Source organism: Gallinula chloropus (assembly GCF_964237585.1).
Source record: "Gallinula chloropus genome assembly, chromosome: 4".
NCBI lineage: Eukaryota > Metazoa > Chordata > Aves > Gruiformes > Rallidae > Gallinula > Gallinula chloropus.
This window is the reverse complement of record NC_140088.1, coordinates 34,504,961-34,530,370: the sequence shown is the minus strand read 5'-3', so window position 1 is coordinate 34,530,370 and position 25,410 is coordinate 34,504,961. Positions and strand designations below refer to the sequence as shown.

At 58.7% G+C, this 25,410-nt stretch overlaps 1 protein-coding gene across 1 annotated transcript; it reads right to left on the bottom strand.

Moving 5' to 3' along the window:
• Positions 1–6,545: 6,545 nt before the first annotated feature.
• On the bottom strand, positions 6,546–13,496 carry LARGE2 (LARGE xylosyl- and glucuronyltransferase 2). The gene is made up of 14 exons (XM_084263855.1): positions 13,394–13,496; positions 12,851–13,107; positions 12,390–12,472; positions 12,046–12,173; positions 11,537–11,704; positions 11,289–11,393; positions 10,905–11,017; positions 10,696–10,821; positions 10,402–10,557; positions 10,136–10,299; positions 9,603–9,881; positions 9,091–9,237; positions 8,117–8,312; positions 6,546–8,029 (listed from the first exon to the last, which is right to left on the bottom strand). The coding sequence occupies exons 1-14, from the start codon at positions 13,491–13,493 to the stop codon at positions 7,832–7,834; spliced, it is 2,220 nt and encodes a 739-aa protein (XP_084119981.1). The 5' UTR covers positions 13,494–13,496; the 3' UTR covers positions 6,546–7,831.
• Between the last annotated feature and the right edge of the window lie 11,914 nt (positions 13,497–25,410).

Sequence of the window (25,410 nt, the reverse complement as noted above, 5' to 3'; positions counted from 1 at the left end):
TTGGTGCTGCTAGGTAGTTCCCTCTCTCTCACTGATCCTGTTTGGATGCTTTCCGTCCCGGCTCTGCAGCAGTGTCTGTCAATAGGTAAGGAGCATTCCCAGGGCTGCACTGACACTGGCAATGATGCCGCTACATGTATGTGAATAAACTGGGGTTATCTCAGCCTGATGAGGCACACAATAGGGCAGAAGGGGAATTGGCATTTGCTAAATACAGAGGAAAGGGTTGAGTTTTTCCTAACTGCTCTAAGAGGTTCCAGTCAAGGGAGAAATTGAAACTCTCTGACAGCTCAAACTTGTCTTCTGGGATTGTGTTGTTAGGGACGGTGGGTTGGTTTTTTCTCTTCTCAAGTGACATTTGAGATAGAGTTTGTACTAAAACCTTCTGCTCTTGGGGAAGCTGTCATAATGACTGGTGGTTTGTATTTCCAAACCGCCATCATGGTATTAACTAATTCTTATGTCATTGCTTGTCATTGGGGGGAAATATGTGGCTTTTAAACCTCTGTTATAAAGGAGGAGATGAGACCACAGAGGAAGCTCGTATCGGAGGCAGTCCTGGCTCTCAGCCCAGTGCCAAGGGCTTTAAGAAGTCACCCTGCTTCCTTGCTCAGAAACAAGCGTACGCGCCACACAAGCGGTTGGGGTTTATTTTCCCCTTCTCCTTGCGCTCCACTCTTTAAACAGCTGGAAAGGTGTGTTGTAAGAGTGGGAGAGCAAGCGTGTGACCTGGCTAGAAGGATCAGTAGGGATTCTCCTTACCTTCCTGCAGAGCCAGCAGTGGGTTTATGGAATGCAGTGAAGGCAGGACTTCTTGGGATGATCAGCAGGCGGGGGTGAGTAGCATGGCTGGTTCTTGGAGGACGTTGTTAGCCAGGAGTTACCATGTTGGTAGGACCAACTAATGGTTTGCATGAACAAAACCGAGGACTTGGTTGCAAGCAAGTTTCTGTCAGTGAGATGTGAATTGAGAAGCTGCTGATCTAGAAACCAGGGGATGATTTTAGGGGTGGATCTCTGGGTTTTGTTGTTGGTAGAAAAAACGATACTGTATTTTTTCCTCCCTCGCTGCTCAGGCTTAAGAAAGCGCTTTTGTATTCCGTCTGTCTAGAAATGTGAACCCTAAGTCTGATCTCCTTGGGTTCAGAAACATCTTGTTCCCTGCACTGTTGCAGAGGCAGCCCTGAAAAGCATCAGCATTCAGGAGGACCCAGAGGGAAATATCCCTCTTAGCCCAACCAAGCTGTGGAAGCCTACAATACACGCAGTAAACTCTGAAATTTCCTTCCCACGTGGATACACTGGAAAATATTCCTGAACTTGCCGTGCACATACTTCTCTCTCTCTTTTCCCCAGCTGGGCTGCACCCTGCCCCTCTTTGCTTCCGAAGCGCTAACGAGGAATACCTGCTTTTTAATGAAACGTTCCTAAAACATCGTACGCGGTCGTTAAGCCAAAATTCACTCTCACTGAGGGCCTTGCTCGGTGGGCTGCTCAGATAGCCACCGATAGAGCGACGATTACACTTCCCGTGCCTCTCAGCCAGAACCTGTCGTGTCTGGTTTTGACCCTTCTTCACCTCAGTTTGTCCTCCTTTGGGATTCTGAAGATCCAGGGCAAGTTCAGCCTTGCCAGGTCACTGCAGAGAGGTTTCTGACAAGCGTGTAGGAACTCTTCAGGGGAGTCAGGAACCTGGAGAGAGGAAGATGTTTTATCGTGCAGCTAATCCTTGGCGCTTTGGCGTGCCTGGCCAACAAACTACCTCAGCAAAGGCCATTCCCAAGCACAATGCAGACTCTGTTGGTGTCTGGCATTCCGAAAGCAGGTGGTCTTCAAAGAACCCCTCCCGACAGCCAGTGCTGATCTCCGAGGGCACGCGAGCGAGTCTCACAGCAGCACACCGCTGGATCCTTGCGGTCAGCGGTGAGATCTGGGCCAGGGAACGCCTTAAAAATCATGTGGGACTAGGGAAAACAAGAGCTTGCAGACATCTTGTCTCCAGGTTGTTGGCATCCTTCATGAAGCCTCAGAATGGAATGTCCTACTTGAAAGCTACCAGTCTCCATCCTTTTCCTTTAGCTCCCATCTTTCACCCGGGACGAGAACTTCCTGCGTTGTCGTGTCTTGTGTAGGCTGAGCACATCATTGAAACTTGCCAATAAAGGAAATTATTTATACCCTGCACTGGTAAGCTTGGTAATTACAGACCTCTGAAGAGACAGGCACCTCTCCTAGAGGTTAATTTGAGATGGGGTCTTGTTTCAGAGAACCAAGGCCTTACCTGTATGAAGGTCTGTCTGTATCCCCTGTGAGTATTGCTAAATGATGACTTACTGCCTGAGTAGAGAATGGGAGATGAGCTCGCCAGGAGCATTTGGTACTGCTGAAATTGCTGCAGTGCACCGGAGCAGAGGAAAGGACAGAAGCAAGGGCAGTGAGAAGGGGTGCAGGGCTGGAGATGGGGCGAGGGAGGGAAGAAGGGAAGCTGGAGGAGCAAGGAAAGGCAGATTGTCTGGGGAAAAGTAGAGCAGGAAGAAGAGCTGGAAAGAGATGAGGAGGAAGGAAAGCGAGGGTAGGAGAAATCCAGGAGTGCAGTGGGGCTCCTTGGTGAGCACACAGGTATCCTAGCAGTTACAGCAGGGAAAGACAGAACAAAAAGGCCCTTTTATCTTACCTCAATTTCTGCCTTGGGTTGATCTGTGTTCCAGAAGGACCACATGTGGTGGGAGGAAGGAGCTTCTCAGCTGCACGTGGGGAAAGAAGCGGGCGCTGAGCTCCGCTGATGCTGCTGAGTGAGTCATCCCATCTTGAGCACAGCCCTGTCCGACCTGTGTGCTATGCAGTGAGGGACAAGGCAGATCAAACAGACCTTTGGGGTAGCCAGAACCTGCTCCAATCTAGACTGAACTAATTAAACATTTCCCTGGCTAGAAGTACTCCCGGGACTAGCCAAAGGTTCAGCTCACCAGTGCGGTTGTACCTCCTGAGTTCAAGTGTTGCCATTAGCCTAGTTGAGACCATTGTCAGGCAGAGGAGATGATGCCAACAGGACCTGAGGTTTGGGTACTTCTCAGCTGTGCCTTGGAGTATCTGTGCAAGGTCCCTGTTCTCTGGGCCACCAGTTCTGTGCCAAAAGCTCTGGGCAGCAATGCCTCCCTGCTCCCTTAGGTCCTGGTTTACTTAGGGACATGTAAAAGCAGCAGTTCCCTAGAGCAACTAGACGGGGGCAGGTGGGAAGTTTAACGTAATCCCCCAGGAGCTGGGCCTGGAGAGCTGTGCCCGAAGGCAGCAGCCCGTGGGATGCCTTCCTGGGAGAGTAGCAGTCCTGGCTCCAGTGTGTCAGCAGCGTAGTCAGCGCTCCGTGTCTGTTCTCTGTCACTCTCTAGTATCCAAGCCAGGTGTCAAATGCTTCGGGGAAACCCGGCCTAGTCCCCATCTAGGAAGGAAGAAGTACTTAAGACCATGTTTACTATCAGGAGCGCCTGGGAAATCCAAAAGCTTTTGTGTGTCCTGCTGGAAAGGTGGCATGGAAAGGCAGGAAGCTGAGAGCAATGAGCAGAATCAGTCTGCCAGCGCTCAGCAGGCATCGAACGGGCTATTTGCAACTTTCTCCTTTTCCCTAAATTTACCCTGGAGAACTCTTGCCCTTTTGTTTCCTGCAACCTTTATCCAGGTTGGAAATTAAGTAGGGCTGGAAACAAAGCAGCATTACCTCTGAGCTTGGAGAAAGTACTTCTTTTTTTCAGCGAGCAACCAGAAGGTCCCTGGGGGATGCAGCTCAGGTGGGGAAGGGAGGCAGTGGCTTCTTCGGGTCCAGCTCTGGCAGAGGCCAGCCCCCAGAGCTGTGTTCAGTGGCCACCCTTGATTTCAGATCCCCAGCGCTCAGGGTTGGCACTGCAGCAGCTGTGGGATGATGCTGTGCCCGTGCATGCAAGGGCGGGGGCTCCCCTTGCTCGTTACCCAGGTCTGTCAGGTGGGGCACACCAAAATTACTGGGGAGGGCAGCCCTTGTTTAAAAGCGATAGGAAGAAGCAATCTGCCTGTGCCTCATGTTCCCCTCCGTAAAGCGGGTACCAGTAGTGCTGACACAGCAAGGGCTGGTTTTGGGGGGGCTGCAGGTGCTGTTGAAAGAAGGGTACAGTCGTGCTCCGTGCTGGCTGCGCGTTTCAGCTTGTTCTGGGCTAAATTCTGCTCACAGTCCCGTGTGTTTCTGTACTTTAATTACTGCTGGCACCGCGCAGTGACTGACTCACAGCCAGGAGTAGCGTCTCCTTTCCAGGAGGCACGTCATCTCTCCAGTCCCTCCTGAAGCCATCTGACAGGCAGCCAAGACCCTCCTTGAGGAGGGGTTTTGCTACCTACCGCACAACCCCCGAGGCTCGTCCGCCTTCCTGCAGCCCCACGCATCCAGAGCCAGCAGGCGGTTGTGCCCCATGGGCTGCTGCACCCCAGGTTTGGCTGCGGGGGCCTCCCCCAGGCACCCACCTGGCCACCTCTCATGGTCTCACAGAAGCAAGGCGCAGGTTGCTGTTGGTGAGCTACGTTAAGCAAAGATGGGGGCAGGTAATGGGCGGGGAGGTGGCTGGCGCCGGCCTGTTGCGGCTTCTGCTAAGGAAGGAAAGGCCTTGGCTGTGCCAGCAGCAGCAGAGCCTGTGGTGCAGGGAAGCGGGAGTGAGCCGCTGCCTGCCTGGGAGGCCTGGTGCTGCAGCAGGGTGGCTTCCCATGCCAAGGTGTTTTGTCTTTTGGGGGCTGACTGGCTTGGATCTGCAACACCCACCCTTGTCGGCCCCAGACTGGGGTTGGCGGTTTGGAAGGCAGCTCAGCTTGTGTAGAAAAACCACTCAGGCCTCAATCACAGCTCTGTGTTCCTGCGGTCGTGCTGGCAGCATCTTGGTGGCGGTGTTGGTGCCACCCCCGCCTGTGCCATGCCCTGGTCCGTCCCTGCCACCCCCAGCCACTCAGTGAGACCCAAAGCCGTAAAGCAGGCAGCGTCCCAGCTCGGGCTGAGACCAGGAGCTGATGCTGATGGGCGCCACATCTGTGCCCTGCTCCCTCCCCAGCTTGCCCCACTTTCTCCAGGGGCTTCTGGTTCCCGTTCTGCCAGTGTAGCCCCCCCACATCTGAGGGCTCAGCACTGCCAGGGGACAGTGGCAGCTTCTCTCCCAGCTGGATTTCTGCACAGCAAAGCCATGACTCCATCCTCCCTGAGCTGGTGCTGCCTGTGCCGCCCCTCTCTCCCAGCCAATCTCCCCACCCTTGCAGGCCTGGTGTAAAATGCCCTTTCTGACTGGTACCACTCTGTTGTCACCGAATCCCACCATGAGATCACCAACTCATGAGCTGGTTTGGGTTCTTTTTAGATATCTCTATTTTTTTTAGCCTGATGCTCATAGTGATCCGCAGTCTCTTTGCTGCCTTCGAGTCCCTCGTGGTTTCAGTTTTGGTACAGATGTGTTTAGATTTTAGCAAATTAAAGTTGGGGGTGGGGGGGAGGGAGGGGGTACAGAGCATCTGATCAATTTGTATTTATTTATTTTAACATTTTACTAAATAAAACACAATAAAACCTCTCGTCTCTTTAGCTGTATGTACCAGGTGGGGACACCAGGTCCCACAGGCACAGTGCCCGCAGAGTCCCCGGAACGTCCCCACCCCCCAGAGCTGTTTCTGAGCATGGCTGTGCAGGATGGCTTGAGGCTTGGGCCCTTGGCAGGGAGACGGTTGCTGCAGCAGCAGAAATGAGCTGTAGCTCTCAAAGGGACTGTGCTGGGTGAAGAAAACTGCCCCGGGCTCCGACTCCATGGTCACCTCCAGCTGACGCCACCTTGGCAGAGGACACATGAAATCCAAACCTGAGCTGAGAGGGCTCCAGCTAGCATGTTTTTGAGCTTAAGGAGTGACTTGGCTGGGAGGGATTACCTAAAAATGCTGGCACATGGTCCTTCTGCTACAGGCACAGCAGTACCCCTCCCAAAAAGCTGCGTAGCCTTCTGCCCATCAAAGAAATGCCCTGACGAGGCCCGATCCATCCTGGCACAGCTCCACCGCCGTGCTGCTAGCAGGGCGCAGGCCGAGCTGCTCTCTGGCTCCAGTCTAACCCTGTGCTGTGGCTTCAGGGAGCAGTAGAGCGACATCGGAGAGCTTTGGCTGGATTAAAAGCCGCCTAACGGCGCAGCGCATGGAGCCGTGCCCGGCTGCAGAGTCATCAGCACAGTCTTTCCCATCCTTTCCCAAATAAAGCCTCAACAGCTCATTCCCCTGCTGCAGCCCCAGGAACGGGTGGACTCGATCCCACAGTGGCTGCTGGCCGTTTCAGAGCTGGCAGGGGACAGGCCCACCTGCCACTCGGTGACACAGACATTGCTTGGTCCTGCTGTTGGCTCCCTGCTCCCCAACCCTCCTGCTGAGCCAACTGGAAAGGGGAAAAGGCTTCCAATGCACCAGGACCAGCAATGCTCTTCCCCAGCCACGGGTCAGGCTGCCCCTGCACTGCTCTCCTCCCACAGAGTTCCCTCCAGGGACCACATGCCGGCTCGCAGCAGGGAATCAACCCAAGACTGAATAACCAGGCGGTTCTGACAAGGCTGTGAAAAAGAATAAAAAAAGCTTTAATTTAAAAATTAAATTAAAAAGAGAGAAAAATAAGCAAGAGGCGCTTTGTCTGGCTCCTCCTGGCTGCTCCCACCACGGACGGACATCCTCACACCTGCACGGAGCTGGCTCTGGCAAGCCCAGAGTAATGCTAAGAAGGGAACAGCGGAGCCTGCAGCAGCAGCTGGCCTGGAGAGGCCACCCCAAAAGTCACCCGGGAAGAAGAAAGGATTATAAAAAGCAAACCCAGGACCCCCTTATCATTGAACCCTCAGGAGAAGTATTAAATAATTTAACTAGTGTGAGGAAAGCAACGCATCCTCTGCACTCCAGTGTGTGACAGCAGCGGAACAGCGCCTGGCCGAGCCACGCCCGGTGTGGGGACCCCACCGCAGGGCTCAGCTACGGACCCGTCCAGTGTCAACCATCCCTGACGCTCAAAGGCAACGTCTGCGCTGGGGAGAATGGTGTGGGCCCTGGGACTGGGCCTGTGACCAGCATGGCTGCTTCCAGCCAGGATGCACAGGCCCACAGCAGGAGCTCACTGCTGGGGACAGCAGCCAGCCCGTCCTGCTTGGGGTGACTCCCCAAACCCCCAGTACTGGGCCAACCCCACTGGAGAGAGACTCTGCAGCCATTGGGGCAGGCAGGGACGTTACTACCAGCCTCAGGCCCAGCTCGAAGCAGGTCTCCACAGCTCCTCATGCTCCCCAGCCCCACCGCAGAGGGCACCAGGAGGCTTTTGCTGAGCCTGGCTCCACAAAGGAGCCAAAAGGATGTGCTACATTCCAGGCTCTTGTACCAAAGCCCCAGGCTGGGGGGTGTGCAGAGGACTGGGGCCCAGGAGCAGAGAGCAGAGGCAGAGCAGGGTAAGGTTCAGCTCCCAGGCCTCTTGAGGAGCCAAGCCTCCAGCTGAGGTGAGCTAATGAAAGCCAAGAGCCCAAATCTACTGAAACGGGGGGGATGGGGAGGGGGGGGGAGCGGGGGGAGACACATCCCCCTGGCCCCTGCTAAGGTTCCCCTGTAACACAGGAGGGCTGCTGCTCCAAACCTCCTCCCCCTTGGTCACACCGCAGCAGCGTGACCTGCATGAACTGCCTGTTCCTGCAGCCAGCGTCTTCCATCTTGGCTACAGGCTGGAGAGGCCGTGCTGCTGGCTTGGCTCCCTCAGGCCAGGCTGCCGCAGCGGGCTGGGGCAGGAGGGACCCGCTAGCACCCCGCACCCCACAGTCTTTGGCCATCACAGGCTCCTCTCGGCGGTGAGGTATTTGAGCGCGGCAGCCCCGTAGCGCCGCGACAGGTCCTGGTGGAACTCCTCCCGCAGTGTCTGGAGGCAGCCCCGGTACCCGGCGCTCAGGCGGAACTTGGAGATGTCGAAGCTGGGGGCGTGGGGCATGTGGATCATGAAGGCGTTGGGCAGGACCAGCAGCTCATACTCCTGGGGGCAAAGCGGCAGCATGGGTGGGGTGGTACCACCGCATCACCACCTAGCCAACACCCTCTAAGGCCCAGCACCTCCACCCACCTGCGCATCCAGCTCCATGATGTGGGACACCTTGTTCCAGCCGAAGCCCACGAACCGCTGGTCATACTTGGGGCAGTCTCGCCTCACTACAACGTAAGGCTCGAAGTCTGGCTGCCACGCCACGCGGTACGGCACGGTGGCCGTCCGCCACTTGGCATAGTCTGTTGGGGCATGGCCTTTTGGCCACACGTGGTACCTGCGGGCAGATGGGAATGAGAGACTGGGGAAAACTGGCAGGTGTCCGAGACAGGCAGAGCAGGCAGCCAGACAAGCCCCAAGGGTAGAAAACCACCAGAAGAAAACCATCCATCAGAAGAGGGGTGGCCAGCAGGGACAGGGAGGTGATTGTCCCTCTCTGCTCTGCCCTCATGAGGCCCCAGCTGGAGTACTGTGTCCAGATCTGGGTCCCCAGTACAAGAAAGATGTGGAACTGTTGGAGAGGGTTCAGAGGAAGCCAAGAAGATGATTAGAGGGGTGGAGCAGCTCCCCTACAAAGAGTGGCTAGGGGAGCTGGGCTTGTTCAGCCTGGAGAAGAGAAGGCTGTGGGGGGACTACATTGCAGCCTTCCAGTCCCTGAAGAGAGCAGAGAGACAGGAGGAGAATCAGCTTTTTAAAAGGGCAGATGATGGCAGGACAAGGGTGGATTAATTGAAGATAAAGAAGGGAAGGTTTGGATTAGATACTAGGAGGAAGTTCTTCACAGAGAGTGGTGAGGTGCTGGAATGGGCTGCCCAGAGAGGTGGTGGATGCCCCATCCCTGGAAGTGTTTAAGGCCAGGTTGGATGGGGCCCTGGGCAACCTTGTGTAGGTCCACGCCTGGAGGTTGGTGGCCCTGCCTGTGGCAGGGGGTTGGAACTCTGAACCCTGGGGTCCCTTCCAACCTAGGCCATTCTATGGTTCTATGATTCTATGAAAAGTGGCTTCTGCCGTGTGTGACAGCCCTGTTGGATGGCAGGGGTGGCTCCAGTCCCTACCTGAAGGTGTATAGGGAGCCCATGTCCAGCATGGAGAGCAGCTCCGCTTTGGATTTGGGGAAGGTCAAACGGTAGTGCAGGGTCTCGAACGCCGGCACGATGAGTGCTGCCTTCCTCTGGGGCAGCTCCAGCTGTTGGATGGAGTTCCTATGGTGGTAGGAAGAGTGTTGGGAGGTCTTCCTGGCTGCGAGCCGTGGCCACAGCACCATTCCTCAGCCCCTCCAGCCTGTCCACCACTCCAAAAGGGCATTAATTAGAGTTTGGCCACCTTGCAAATAATGGGTTTGGCCACCTTGCAGTGGTGCCACGCAGGGGCAGGAGGGACGGGGCTCCCCCTCACAACCATGGCTGCTTCTTCATCTGCTGGCGTCTGGCAAAAGCAGGATCCCAAGGTTGCACACAAAGGACATGGTCTCTGCGTGTCGAGAACAGCTGCCTATGGCGTCTCCCCCAAACCCTGGTGCTCGGGGAGCGCTGCTGGCTGGGCAGCAGCCAGCTGGGGGAGGCCTTACCTGAGGTAATCGTAGAGGCCGTACATAGGCAGGAAGTCAATGTCTGTCAGGAAGACGTACGGCGTCTGCGTGTTGGCCAAGGCCACGTTGCGTAGGAGGTTGATGGGATAGAACTGCCCCTCCTTGTAGACGATGTGGTAGGCGACGTTGCGGCGGGCACTCAGCACCTCCGAGGCCTGGGCGTAGCGCAGGAACTGCTGGGCCTCCGCATCCGACATGTACAGCGCCAGGCTGATGGGGCCTGCCCAGTGCTTGCAGATGGCCTCCAACATCTGCAGCCTGCGAAGGAGAAGGCACTGCCTGAGCCAAAGCCCCGCCTCCAGCCTGACCAAACTCCGAACCAGGGCAGTAAGCCTTGTGCCAGCCAAGTGGCAGTAGGAAGAGGTGGTGCTACCAGGTCGGGGTGTCACTCCTCACTGCACATTGCTGGTGTGAGGATGAGGAACCTGCGTTAAGAGATCCCTGGTAGCTCCCAAGCTGGGGAGCAGCGGGGGACAGAGACCTAACTCCTCACCAGCCCCACCAAGGAGTACCTGTCCATGGAGAGCTGGGCCACGAGGGTGACGTCGGTGGGGTCGGGAAGGGCCAGGAACTCATACTGCAGGAAGAACAGGTGAACGCGGTGCTGCGTGAGGTGCTGCCGGCGGAAGTCGTAGCAGGGATCATCCTCATCCAGCTCCTCCAGCGCCTGCTGCAGCTGCAATGGCGTGAAGGTGAGGGACAGCAGAAGCCCCAGGGTGGCTGCAAGGGGGTCTCTGCCCGCCTCGGGGATCGGAAGTGGAGTCACAGTTGCCCTCACCTGGTTGCTGGGCGGGCTGGGGAGACTGGCACAGCCAAAGAGCTCCCTGCGCAGCAGGTTCCCATCGTACTCCAGGAAGGTCAGGTAGAGGTTGCGGAAGAACTCCACGTGCTTGTTCTTCACCCGCAGCTTCTTGGGTGAGTTCCAGTGGATCACCTGAGGTGTGTCACCCCACGGAGGGGAAGTCAGCAGCACCCAGCCCTCCCCAAGCCCCCAAGCCCCACGCCGGCTCCAGCAGATGCTCTGTGCCCCACAGAGCCCTCCCCAAGTCTCAAAGGCAGCAAACCCACCCACCTTGAGATCCGAGACCTCCGTGTAGCACTGCTCGGAGCGGGTGTGATCGGAGAGCTGCACGTTCCAGAAGCAGGGGAGCCGGTACACCAGGGACGGGTCCTGCTTGATCACCGCGTTAAAGATGTCCTAGGAGAGGAAGAGAGCGTGTCCTCCCCGTGCCCCCACGGGAACGCAGCAGGACCCACCACCCCAGAGGAGGGACTGTTTACCTGATCGGCCAGCGAGGTCGAGAGCATGCTCATGAGCTCTCGCTCCGCCGTCAGACGCCACATCTGCTCCCAGCCCAGGCGACGCAGGCGGTCCAGCAGCAGCAGGATCACCCCTGGGTGCCAGGGAGGAGGACACTGGGTCACCAAGGCAGCAAGTAGCCATTGCAGAGCTGGAGCAGGGCAGCCTGTGTGCCTTCAGCCCTCAGGACGTGCTGCTTCTCTGCACCCACCAGCGTGACCTCAGGAGGCTGCGGCAACCCCCCCCTCCTATGCCCACCAGCCTCTCCTGCCTGGTGTCAGCCTTCCCCCGCCTCACTGTGCCAAGTGCCCCCCTGGGCAGATGCACCCCCAGGCTGCAGGGACACCCCAGCAGCCCACGCTCACCCGTGTTGAAGCCACGTCCCAGAGCCGGCCATGGTCTGTGGTTTTTCCAGAGGTTGCCCAGATACCAGTCACTTTGGTTCTCCACCAGCCCGATCACCTGCTTGTCTGAGGAAAGAGAAGGACGTGGAGCCGGCCCGTCTTTGCTGCAGGTTCAGAGGGTGCTGGTGCTGTGCCACCCAGGGATGGCCACCCCAGGGGGCTCACAGCACCCAGGGCGCCAGCGGGTCCCAGGGGTACCCTGTCCTCACCAGAAAACTTCCCAAAGACAGCCCAGAGCTCAGCAATATCAGTGGCAAAGGTGATGTCGGTGTCCAAGACAATGACTTTGGAGAGGTTGGAGGGCAGCGCCTTGGTGAGTGTCAGCTTCATCAGCCCGTAGATGCCAGAGTAGTGCTTGTTGGGGATCCAGGACACCTCTGGCTGTAAGGTGGCACAGCCTCAGGGCTGGGCACGGCCATGCCCAACCCCTGCCCAGGTGGGACGGCTCTGTGCGCTCAGCACCACATGCAGGGCTGGACAGCAGAAGGGCGCAACGGTGCTACCCCAAGGGGGGTCTGCCCACCCCTCCAGCACCAGCCCTGTGCCCCCCGCTCTCAGCTGGACAAGCAGCAAGTCCAGAAAGGGGAGCAGGTGAGAGACCAGCAGGAAGAGAGTTAATAAACACCCTCCCACCCACTCCAATCTGCTGCTCCCCTCAGCAGTCTGAGCGTGGGGTTGGGACAGGGCAAAGGTACGGGTGTGCGGAGGGGGTAAGCACCTGCCTTCAAGTCATCGGCGTTGTAGAAGCTGACGTGGACAGAGGGCACCATCCAGGACTGAAAGAGCGTCTGGAGGATCTGGAGGGCCACTGAGTCTGTGATGAAGTGGAAGTGGAGGGGGTTTCTCCTGCCAAGGGCAAGCACAGCAGCACTCAGCACCGCAGTGGGGAGAAGAGAACATGGTCCTCACCCCTCCCACAGACGGAGATAAACTAACTGCCTGGGGGAAACAAATCCCCCCTCAGCAGAGGCCTGAGAGCCCCTTTCCCACAGCACTGCCCCCCCTGCAGCAGCTAATCTGGGACCCCCAAACTAGTGGGCTTTCTGGCACAGGACCCATTACCTGTGGAAGAGGATGGATTTCACCAGAGTGACCACATCCCGGCTCGCATTGTGCCCAGCGCACACAATCGCGACGTGAAGGAGCTGCCAGGAGACAAACGGCACCGTTGAGACTGACCCACCCCACAGGGCCCAGCCAGCTCCTCCCTCAGGCTGCGCTCCGGGGAGAGACTCCGCAGCCCTGGGGAAGGAGGCCCAGAGACAGGTGGGAGTCTCTGGGACCCAGAAGCAGGGACAAGGAGGCTGGCTGCCACTCGCCCCGCCTGGCCTCCCTCTTTGGGGAAGCAAGCCCACCCTCACCCACCAGCTATGGATTGCTGAGCAGTGCAGAGAGGCAGAGTGAGGCCCCGGCACGCCAAGTGCCCAGGTGAGCAGGGCCAGGCAGGTTGGTCTGCGCTCAGCCAGGCTCCCAGCCATCCCATCCGCCATCCCCCATCCCGCCGCGCCGGTGCCGTCACCCACCTCACACTTGTGCACCGTCTGCTGCTTGGGGCAGGCTGTGCGGTTGCTCCTCTCGCCCCTGGCAGGGTCCCCCTCCTCGGCGGAAGCCCCCCACTGCGGGCTGCCATCGCTGCCCTCCACCTGCGCCTGGCCGAGCTGCAGGCGGAGCTGCTGGTTCTCCTCCTCCACCCTGCGCACCCGCGAGGCCAGCGCCTCCCGCTCCAGGTCCCGGCTCGGCTGCTCGCCCAGGCAGGGCGGCAGCAGGAGGAAGCGGCCATCTGCAGAGACACGGGCCATGCCATGAGCATGGGGCACAGCTGGGAGGGACCAGGTGTGGGTAGAGAGGCAGAGCCCCCAGCTGAGAGGTCACCGCGTGCTCCACGTGTGCCCAGCCAACGTCACAGCTCTGCTGACCACCCTCCCAGGGGTGCCCTTAGATCTCAGATGTACATGCAGCGGCTTGCAAGGCTGCAGGGCAATCACCCCAAGACTTTGGCATCCCCCTGCCTACCCTCTGATGCAGACTGCCCCTTGATCCGAGGAGGAAGAGAAGGACCCACTCACATTCAAGGCTGCCCACAAAGAGGTAGAGCCAGGAGAGGAGGATGGCCAGCGTCACCGTGGCAAGCAGCAGCTTCAGCTTCACACGCCAGGAGCGCAACATGGTGTGCCGGCGGGACACAGGCGGTGAGGATCAAGTGGGCAGCCCAAGCCCAGCAGGTCCCAGCATCCTAGAGCCTGTGAGGGGCAGGGAAGCAGAGTAGTGTCACCAGCCCACGCCCAGGTACCCTGACATCCCCCAGCAGAACATCCCCATCTCCTGCTCCCTCTAAGACATCGCCTGGACAAGTGCAGCAGCGCAACACCCCTCGCCGCTTCATTACCGGCAGCCTCTCACAGCCAGCACCTTCCCACCCAGTGCTGGGGCATCTGAACCTCTCTGTGGCCTGTCCCATCGCCCTGCTATGGCCACGTGACTCTCAGACATGGGAGGAGGGAATGAGCATTCCAAGCAGTTTCACTCCAGCTCTGTTCCTTGCTCCTTGCCACCTCACAGGCAAGGGGAGAGCAGGAACGGCTCCCAGGGAGAGGAGGGTGGCCGGTCATGGGATGGTTAATGGAGCCTGCCCTTGAGAGGGAGCACGGATCCCTCCCCCACCGCCTCCAGAGGCTGAAGGGGCCAGGACTGATCTTGAGACAGAGCCTCAAGGACACGGCAGGCTGGGTGGGAGCACAGCCCACAGGGAGCCAAGCAAGGAGTCCCACTGGGCTTCCTCCCAGCCCTCCCACCGGTGGGAATTCCCGTGGCCAGGCCTGCTGTGAGCCGAACACTTCACCCTCTGCTCACAGCTACCCGCCCCGACCAAGTGTGGCAGAAAAATCCCTAATGTTTCAGTGAACCTCCCTTCCCAGCCCCACTGGCTCCATGGGGTACGCCGGGAGAACCCTCGCCCCGCGCGCCAGCCACGTGCGCTGTGCCGCTTTCATTCCTTGATGGTGGCGGGACACTCCTGCACCCGCAGAGCACCACGATCCCCACCTGGCTCCAGTGCCCGAGCCCACCGTGGGCATGGAAAGCCGGTCTCCAGAGAGCTCTGCCCCAAGATCCCAAAGAGCCAGGCACCCGGGCAGACAAAGACCCCACAAAGCAAGGGAACACCAATCTCCCCCCACTCCACGCCCCTGGCCTCCCACCAACATCTGGAGGCTCAACAAAAGCTGCTGTAGGGATGAATGGGCAGGATTAGGGTCTGCTCCCCCCTGCACACACCCATAGGGATGAATGGGCGATTAGGGTCTGCTCCCCCTTGCACACACCCCGCTGTAGTCCATTGATGTGCAGATGCCCATGGGGCCACCAGCCCTTGGGAGGGGGGGCTGCACCAGGCAGCCAGGGAATACACCACCCTGAGCAGGCCCTGGGGCAAATCCGGGTGCAAACGCTGCTGCCCAATTTGCAGGGATCAGCCACGGAGGGCAGATGCCAAGGCTGCTAAGAGCAAAGGGATACGACCCAACATGCTTGGGCTCTGCAAGGGCTGGGGGAAGGCCAGCCCAAGGAAGCACGGCCACCCCGACCCCCTGGGGAATGCAGCTGAACCCCTATAGCAGTGGGCACCCCCCTACCCCTTTCCCCATCAGAGAAGGGGTCCTGCTGGCACCACAGCTCCCTGTAAGCGGTGCCTGGCATCACCCCACTTCTCCGCTGTGGGCATGGCAGGGAGGAGGGGGCCGACACATGGAAGGCACCCAGACCCAGGCACTCCTCCTCCTCACCACAGCCATGATCTCCATACCCCACTGCTTGCTCGCCTCCCCTCCCACAAGCCCATCTCCACCCCTCCTTGCCTGGCCTGAGCACCCCCTAAACTTTGTGTTGTACAAGAGGCAGGGGTGTGGCGGGAGCAGCCGGCACCAAGCAGTCTGGGAAGCCGAGGGAAGGAAAGGGACTTTAGCACGGATGAAGGAGAGGGAATGTCGGGGCACGGAGCAGCACCCCTCCTGAACACCCCCCTGGCCCCTCCGGCGGGGGCTCACTGCAGGAGCAGCACTTGGTCCCCAGCCCGCACACCAGTACGCTACGGGATGAGAGTTTTCGGGGACAGGATGGGACCAGAAACAGGCCAGTTGGCAAAGGCCCTCCAGGAGGCACCCAAAGATTCCATCCACTCCCCCGTAGCACCCCCACCCCTCCCGCTGCCCCCCACGAGGTGACTTCCTTACTTGCCTTTCTTCCCCTCCTCCTCCTCCTCCTGCCCGGGCAGTTCCCAGCCGGCTGGCAGCCCAGTGCCGCTGCTCCCTCCCGGCTTTGCCGTTCCCCGTCTTCCCTTTACTCCTCCCTTTCAGACCTGACACTTCCCCACCTCCCCCCCGCCCCCCCAGCCCCAGCTCCCCCCGCGCTGGCCCCCCTTTGGGAGGAAAACGAGCAAACAAACCCGGAGATTAAATTCACTTTCTACTCCAGAGCCCCCAGCGCCGGGGCATGGGCTTTACCCAAAGGAAGCCGGGAGCGAGCCACCCACCCTCTCCCAGCCCCCAAACACCCCTCCTCTGCTGAGATAAGAGAAGCATCGGCGTTAATCACCCCCTCCCCCGGCACCTGCCCCCTCCTTTTCCCGGGGCAGGTGCAGGAGGCTTTGTCCACACAGAGAGATACTCAGGGTGGGGAGGAATTCGGAAGGCAGCAGAGCGCCCCCCGCACCCCCATCTGCCCGTTGCTGCCCGGCCAGCCCGGGACGCAAGCATGGCCGGCGTGGGAGGCAGCCCCTGCCCCCCGAGAGGAGAGGGAGGTCTGAACGCGAGCCCCTCACCTGGGCAGGTCTCAAAAGGAAAGAGAAGCTGTCCCCCGACTGCCCGGACCTGCTCCAGCCCCACCAGCCCAGGAGCGGGGGGGGGGGAGATTGTGTGTCCCCAAAAAGCGCGGCATCCCCCAGACCTGCCCGGCGCCCCAGGAGCCGGGTGGGGGATGGCTGCGGGAGCGGGAAGCCGGGCCGGGAATGCCAACTATGCCGAGAAGGCTCTCTACCTGCAGCTCCCCCGGCCCCAGCGCTGGGGAAAGGCGGCAGGGTCCCGGCGGGGCCGGAGGGGAAGGAGGAGCCCCCCGCCCTCCTGGGCTTTGGAGGAGGATGCCCGCGGGAGGCAGGGTGCGGTGGGAGGAGGAGGCAGCCCCCCCCGGCAACAGACGGAGGGATTAGGATGCAAACCGTCTGCATAACAATTTAGATGAAAACGAAATTGCCCCCCACACACACACCCCCCTCCCCGCGGCGGCAACAAGCCCCGGCCTGCCGAGCGAAGGCAGCGCAGCCCTGCAAAGGCAGCCCCCGAGGGCAGGGGCAGGCTGGGGCTCCGCCCGGGCAGCGCGGGAATCCCTGCCCCAGGAGATGCGCTTACCCCCGGCCCGGGCAGCTCCCGCTTGGCCCCGCGGAACCCCGTGGCTACAGGCAGCTGCCCCCCCGCAGCACCTTTACGGCCCCGGCTGGAGAAGGAGCCTGTAACTCGCCCGGGGGGCAGGAACCCTGCCCCCTTTGCTCCCCACCTGGCCAAGGGGCACATGGAGCTCAGCCCCTGGGACCACCCCGACCCTGCCCAGTGGTATCCATCGTGCAACAAGTGCTTCGACTTTAGGCATCATCATCGGTGACCTCATTAATGTTTATAAATCTGTAAAGGGCGAGAGTCAGGAGCACAAAGCCAGGCTCCTCTCAGGGATGGACAGTGATAGGACAAGGGGCAGCGGGTGCAAGCTGGAGCATAGGAGGTTCCATGGGAATGTAAGGAGGAACTTTTTCCCTGTGAGGTTGCTGGAGCACTGGGACAGGCTGCCCAGAGAGGCTGTGGAGTCTCCTTCTCTGGAGACATTCAAACCCGCCTGGATGTGTTCCTGTGGGATTTAGTCTGGGTGATCCTGCTCTGGCAGGGGGGTTGGACTAGATGATCTTCCAAGGTCCCTTCCAACCCCTAACGTTCTGTGGTCAAAGGCAGCGGCTGCTCTGGGCTCACCCACACTTCTGGGAGAAGCCCAGAACTCCTGCAGCCCCGTGCCAGCAGCTGCTCCGGGGCAGGAGAGCACCCCGTGCCCTGGCTGACCACGGCTGCTGCTCCGCACGCCTTTCCCATCTCTCTCGCCCCTGCCAGGGCCTGATGCCAGGCCCGGTGCAGTAAGGCCCAGCTAGGGCAGGAGCAGGGAGGCTGCTAGGGAAGCACAGGTGAGGCAGTGTGTTTATGGTGGTCAGGAGGAGATGCCAAGCGGAAAGGCAGCTACGCACCCTCCCCTGCCCTGCTTAATGTTAGAGTCATGGCAAGTAGAGGGCATGGCTGGAAGCAGCTTGCAGGCAAGGGGGAGGCACCAGCAGCCACAGCACAGCACAGCAGTGTCCCAGCTGTCCCCATCCCCTGCTCAGCCCCCCCTCCCTCCCTCCCTCCCTCCCCAGTCTCCTTGCCCAACGCCAGACAAGCACAGCCAGCAGTAAGACGAGAAGTTTCCCAATACTGCTGGTTCCCAACCCGGGCACAAGGGGTGCGGGGCAGAAGTGCTGCTTGAAGCAGGTTATGCTCCCTCCCCCACGCTCTCTCTTGGAACAGGGTAGCTCCTGCTACAGCAGGGACCAGGATGTGGCAAACAGACATAAAGAGGCCCCCAGGTCCCCTCCCTCGCTGGGAGAGGCTGACAGCAAGGCACCAGGAAAGGGGCAGGCAGGTCTCACCTTGTGCCTGGACACCCCTGCCCCCTGTGACAATAGCCAGGGGAGCATGAGTGTAGTGCCAGCAGAGCCGGGCAGCTGCACAAACACCAGCTGTACCCTCACCCCAACCTCCGAGGTGTGGGCAGGACCCAAAGGCTGCCTGCCCTCCCCTCCAGTCCCCTCACCACACACAAGCTGCCTTCAGTCCCCAGACAGTGTGCCCACCTTGCTTGCCCCAGGCGCCCCTCTGGCCCCAAAGCTGCCCTGTGCTCTCCACTCCTCCCAGATCCCCTGTTTTTGCAGGAGAGTGATGGCTCAGCCCAGCTGGCCTTCAGCCTCCCCAGCCCAGTGACTGTCAGGTGAGCAGTTAATGTTTAGGGAGGGCTGGCAGCAGGAGCTTTCCCATCGCATCAGCATGTTTCCCCCAGCCCTGAAAGCGGAGCAGGGAGCAGCCCTGTTTTCCCAGGGCACGGCAGCTGGCAGCAGAGCCCACCTCAGGGTGGGTGGCTTAGCCTGGTGCCACTCCTGGAGTGTGTGGGGGGGGAGGGGGGGAACGGGACGCTGGGGTCCAGCAATACAATCAGCAAGTCATCACAGAACCCCAGTCATGATCAGTACAAGCAAGGACAGCCCTGGGCTTGCTGCCTGCAGCCCCCTCAAGCATTAAAAGGGATGAGGTGGCTCCCCTGTCCCCATCCATCCAGGAGAGGGGTGATTTTGCAGAGCCATGCTGCCTATTGCCTTATTTAGCTGTAGGCAGCAGAAACCCCAAATCCTTCTCCCTGGTCTCACTTTTTTTGAGCTGGGAGAGCAGCAACAGTTCAGGTGACCTGCAAGGACTACCTCAGCAGCCTCCTGGGCTCACAGGAGGTGAGGAAGGGCCCAAGAGCATGGGTGAGAGCTCCGCAGCAAGGCTGGCAGCTGGGACACAGCACCAGGCTTTGAACCGAGGCGACAGTGGGGGATCTCCTGTGCTCCTACAAAGTGATGGGAGGGGATGAGCCAGTCCCTTGCTTAGCAGGTACCACAGCACCCACCTGACAAAGCACCGGGGGCACCTCCCAGCCCTTCTCCCCATCGCTGAAACGCTGTAGGGGGGTGGGGGGGGGTTCGCCAGCTGGCACCACACAGGCAGGGCAGAGCAGGGCAGCTGCAGGAATTCACAGAGGCGGAATGGAATTTGGCCAGGAGAGCAGGATTAAAATCCCATGCTCTGGATTAGCACACCATCCCTCCCCCCCCCCCACCACCCCCAGTCTTATGATAAGCACAACCTCAGTAGGAATTCCACCTTCTTATTTCCCTGGAAAGAGCAACCTGAGGCACAACAGCCACCCTGTTCTAGAGATGGGATTGAGCTGCGGCCGCCGAGCCAGGTACCAGCATGCCACCTGTAAGAGGAGAAAGTGTCCCTATCTCCCCACTCCAGAGAAAACCCCAGGCAGGTGAAGACCTTCCTGGCACTCATTCTTGTGCATAGAGCTCTCCTCGGGCCTGGAAGATTATCACCCCAGGCAATTCTTAGAGTTCAGCCTTTTATTTCGCAAAGGTCTCATGGAAAAACCACCTTCTCTTCTCTGACAGAAGCACAGTGCTCGGGCAAGAGGAGCTAGCAGCCTCGGAAGGGTGTCAGCCGAAGCTTGGCTGAAGCAGGGGTTTCTCTCACCAGACCATCTCCCCGTTTCCAGAGGAAACGAGCAAGTTCAGGCTGGGCCTGACACAGGAACACGCCTCACCGTTTACCCCTCCGTGTCTGAAACCCCAGGAATGCATCAGGGAGCAACTCCTCTTGGCAGGGACTCCGATCACGAGGCCCTGCTAGACACAGTTTGCTCCTGTGGAGAGCTCCACAGCCAGTTTCCCTGTCCACAGCCGGGCACCCATTCAGCTGCCCGGCAGGGCGGCTGCTGGTGAGAGGGATGTGCCAGCTGTGCGTGGGGGGGGCCGGTGCCAGGGCAGAGCCTGCCAGTGCTGCGTGGGGGGCTTAGGACTACCAGGCAGCCCACAATGCTCACAAGCTGGGCAGCTGCAGTTTGCCACCACTCTCAGGCAAGGCAGGAGGGGCCACCCAGTGAGAGATGCAGTCCCTCAACGCCCACTGGAAGGGTCCAGCTGGCTGTAACCTTCAGCCGTGCCTGTGGGGACACCAGGGCAGCAGAAAGCAGGGTGCTGGCTTGCACTCCTCTGCACGTGTCTGTCACAGCAGGAAGGATGGGCAGGATAGACCCCCGAAAGCTTGTGTGTGAGCAGAGCTGGAGCAGTGTCCCCAGTGTCTCCTGTCCCACATGAAACCCTGCCACATGCTGCTGAGAGCCCCAGCAAGCTCACAGAGGAGACACCTGTTCAATACACTGCTTCAAGCTTTACCTCCCTGGACCACAAGTGGGTTGATGCCAGAATATTCGGCAGGGGAAGTCTTGCCACTGGCTGGCCTTTTCCTGGGCCTGACGGAGCATAAGCCAGACTCAGGACAACTGCTCCAACACCACCACAGAGGCTGCAGGGTCCTGGATCAAATCCCTCTCACGTATCCCCTAGGCACAGGAGGGACCAAGCCTCAGCGTTGTGGTGGAGCACAAGGGGCAGGAGGATGCCGCCTGCCTCCTGAAACAGAAAAGGAGCAGCGTTTGGGTTGATCTCCAGCTCCCTTCCTTCTGCTGGGATTAAGTTTCTAATATCTGCATTTTTGCTGACGTCTGTGCTGTGCTAATGGCCAGCTCTGAATCCATTACGCTCACCGTGTCCCAGGCTCCGGATGCGCTCCGGGCATCGATACCTGTTCACCCTTGCTGCTTCCTGCCGCTTCCACTGCCATGGGCTTGCGGCAGACAGCAGTTCCTGGGGTCAGAGCTGAGAGCCAACAGTGGGGTCAGAGCTGAGAGCCAACAGTGGGGTCAGCAGTCAGGAGCTCCGGCTCCTCTCCAAGCCGGACTGCAGCAAGCGCTCTGCCAGCTCCAGCTCTGCCATCAGCCCAGCCGGAGCAGGCAGCACGTGCCACACCCCGCACAGCAAAGTGGTGGGAATTTCACCCTGTGAACTAGTGATGATTTAAGTTTCCAGCTAGCAGTGCCCAGGGAGGGATGGACAAGAGAACCCCACCCCGATCTCCCTGCTCCCCTGAAATGCTCCTGCACCAGGAGCTGCTCCCTGGTGGGATAAGGGAGACCATATCCCAGCACATCCGACCAGACTTGGCTGCTACATGGGCTTGTGGAGTCTGCACCATTTAATGCAAAATTAATTAGGTTAATTACGTGGGGGGGGGGGGGCGGGGGGAGGAGGAGGGAAAGGGACTCCAACAACCCTGGTGCAGTGCTCTGTCCAGAAAAGCCAACAAGAGGCATGACACCATGCTGCCCGGCACCCCTGGGAAGATGCCAGGGGCACGGCTCAGAGCCAGGCCCCCAGGTGCCTGCCCTGCATTGTCACCATAGAGCTGGGTAAGTGGCTTTGGCTGAGTAGTTATTGATTGGAAACTGCTGCTTCCAGACACCTCAGAGCTATTCCCTATGGCATGACAGGGCTTGGACAAGGACTACATTTTCTTTTTGCTTGGAAAACAAAGCAAAAAGTCTTGTTTTGCATTGTTTTATCTGAAATCAAGCCAAGTTACGCTTAAAATAAAAGATAAAGGGACCCTCAAACTCCACCTTGTCATTTCGGGCACTAAATGAAGCAATTAATGATTGGTTCAGCTCTGTTCTCCAGACAAGCTGCGAGCATCATGAGCCAAAGAGCCGGAGCGTCTCTACCCAAGCAGCAGAGCTATGGAGGGTGTTGGGTGTTTTCTGCACTCCAGGCTCCTTTCAGATCTCATCCCGAGCTCCCTCAAGGCCAGCAAGCACTCCCCCGGGGAGAAGGGCAGCCAGGATGACATCCCTGTGCAAGGCACAGCAGGTGCCCCACCAAAAAGGCATCCACCAACCAAGAGGTCAGCGCCACTGCTTGAAGGACATGCCAGGAGCAGGGCTTCCCATGGAAATTGGTGTGATGTGCTTGTGCTGTGGAGAGCAAAGTCCCTCACTACTCCTGTTGGTGCCTGGCACTGGAGCAACTCTTCCAGATGCCATTCTTCACATGCTGAATGCTACCTCGGTGGCACGGGGGAGTCAGGCATGACCACAGGGCACCCAACAAGGAAAGGCAATCCCTCTGCTTCCCCTGCACGGAAGATGGCTGTGCTGCAGAGGAGGCCAACACCCAATGTCCTGGTTTCGGTCAGGATGGAGTTAACTTCATTTGTAGCAGCGGATGGAATGCTGTGTTTGAGAGTTAAAATGAAAGCAGCGCTGATAACACCCTCATGTTTTTAGTTGTGTCAAGCGGTCAAGGACTTTCTCAGCTCTTCATATTTCTCTATTAATGAGAAAGGAGGGGCGAAGCCAGGACAGGTGACCCAAACTGGCCAAAGAGAGTATTCCACACCAATTACGTCCTGCCCAGGATATCGGGGGGCTGATGGGAGGAAGAGCAGGGGCGGCACCGGGATGCTCAGTTCTTGGGGGATGGTCGGGTTCCAGGACGGCTCTGGGTGGCACGGCCTGAGTTGTGTGGTTTGGTGAGAAACTGCATTGTGTAGCAACAGCTTCATATATTTTTGCTCTAAAGTCCTGTTGGCATTGTTATATTTCATCTTTCTGTTATCTTAGTAAACTATCCTTATCCCAACCCACGGGCCTTTTAGTTTCTTGGTTTTGGGGTTATTTGCCCCTTCCTTTTCCCTTCCCTTGCCTCTCACCCCCCCCCCCCCCCCCCCCACTTCCCCTGCTCTTTTCCTTTAAGGAGCAGGCAGCTGCGTGGATCTCGGCTCTCAGCTGGGGTAAAACTACGACACACAAGAAAGCCAGAGCTCTGGGATGCAGCCTGGTGCCTCTTCTACTGGCCCAAACTGGAAGCTGTGCTCCAGCAGCCACTCCCACGTCTTCCTCACCCAGAGCTATTCCTGGCACTGGTGCCTTCAGTGCTCAAGCAAGGCTGAAAGCAGAGCTCATCCACACAGGAATGGAACAACTGCACTATAAATAGCAAACCAGGATGGCTCAGGGCAGGCTCTAAAAGACCCAAGCAGCAGTGGTGCTGCCCACTCAAGGTGCCCCAGGGCATTTCATAAGACCTGCAGCGACACCTGAGCTGCAGAGAGGCTTGCACGTTTCCAACAGGCTCTCATGGCACTGGAGGAAGAGCTGCTGGCTGGACTAAGAGGCTGCAAACTTACCTGCAAAAAAAGCACACAGGGCATTTTGCAAACTGGAAATAAGGTAGCAACTGCTGGGGCAAAAAGGAGGAGAAGTAGATCCCAGAGAGAAGGTGATTCCCAAAGCCAGGCAGTGGAAAGGAGAACACTCCTAACACTCAAACTGCTTACTAACCGTTCCCAGCATTCCTCCCCTCCTGCTGCTGCTCCTGGTGTTCCCATCCCTGGGGCTTCTCACACGCTGTTACGCTACATGCTGAACTCACACACCAAAGACTCACAGAACCACAGACCATTAGGAGTTAGAAGGGACCTCAAAATATCATCTAGTCCAACCCCCCTGCCAGAGCAGGATCACCCAGACTAAATCACACAGGAACGCATCCAGGTGGGTTTGAACATCTCCAGAGAAGGAGACTCCACAACCTCTCTGGGCAGCCTGTCCCAGTGCTCCAGCACCCTCACAGGGAGAAAGTTCCTCCTTACATTCCCATGGAACTTCCTATGCTCCAGCTTGCACCCGCTGCCCCTTGTCCTGTCACTGCCATCCCTGAGAAGAGCCTGGCTCTGTCCTCCAGGACAGAGGCAGGAATAAACAGCATACCTCAACTCAGCCCAGCAGCGACGGGTGGCTCAGGACATGAGCTCTTGTCTCCTGCAATCCACAGCCAGCTCTGCACAGTGTCTGCGCCAGGAGTGGGACAGAGGCGTAAGAGCTCAGCCCATCCTGTGACCATCAGGGTCAAGCTCCCCTCCTACCTCTGGGAAGCGTCTTATCCTTCCCACCACACCCAGCATCCCTACTGGTGCCTCCATCTGGAGCAGGGAACACTCCGCCTTCCCCTTCACGCCGACAGCATATGCCCTATAAAGGATCTCAGCCTCCACGGGCGAGGACAGGGCTGGCTTCCCGCGGCCCTGCCAGGCACCAGCCTCCTCCTCTCAGCGGGGAGCCCTGCACTTCCAGCAGCACTGCTCACTCGGGCACACACTGGGAAACAGAGGGCAGGACAATGCAGCTGGGAGTACAGGGAGAGGTCTGTACGCACAGGGAAGGCACGAGGCCTGAGCTGAATCACTCAGCAAACACACATGCCAGGGAAGCAGTCCCTTCCTCAGCCAGAAATGTTTTAGGGGCCAGGGGGGCGGGGCAGGTTTGGGTCAGAGCAGGATGACAGCACTCAAAAAACCCCAATACCCAAACGCCAGACCCTTGCTGTATTGCTCCTGGAGCACTCAAACCAGCCAGGACATAAGAAGCAAGGGCATCCAATGTCAACTAAAAACCCACCTCAAGAATTCTGGAAGTAAACAGTTCACTTCCCTTCCCCCCATGGCTCTCCTGTTCCCCCTTGCCCTTCCTCCTCTGTGCAGCAAGCAAGAGGAGAGATAGAGGTCTTGAGTTTGGCTGGGTTTCCGCTCTGGGGACAAAAGCTGGGGAACAGGCTGGGCAGGATGCAGGATGAGGAACAGGCTTAGTAACCCCCAAACCTGCACATTTTGGAGTCTAAGCTCTTTAACAGAACTGCAGGGTGCAGAGACTGACAGAAAGGGGAGAACAAGGAGGAAGGACAGGAGGCAAGAGGCTGTGCCTTCAAGGCTGCTCCCCGGAGTGTCATCAGTGAGGGGCGCATTTCACCCCAAGCATTCTCTGCCCGGGGCTGCTGAGCATCCTGCTGCCTCCCCCCATCCAACCCAAAGCAGGGCTTGGGCCAGGATGAAGAGGAACCTGCGCAAGGGCCTGGGAATGGCAGAGGAAGGAGCAAGGAGCTCCATCAGATGGGACAAAGCTCTACCTGCAGCAGCCTTTCCCAGCCAGCCACGTCTCCCTTCCGAAATCCCCAGCCCCCTGGGACAAGAGCCAGGCCGCGCTTTGTCTCCACTTCCCAGACCTGTCTGCACAGAAGGGCCTTGTTCAAGTGCTTATCTGGCCACAGGCTGGGGAGGGGCCGGTGCCTTGCTGCCCTGGCACCCAGGCAGGACTTCCAGCTCTGCACCAGGCTCTTGTGAGGCTGCCTGGTGGGGGAAACTTTTCCTGGCACAGGTAAAGAGGGAAACCTTTAACCACAGCCGGTGACAAACAAAGGAGTTCAAACAGCGGCCCACTTCCCTCAGCTGGCAGCCAGCACCTCAGCATGCAGCGGGGACAGCCTGGCCAGGGAAGCCACCTGTGACACAGGGACAGGAGCTCCCCGGGCTGC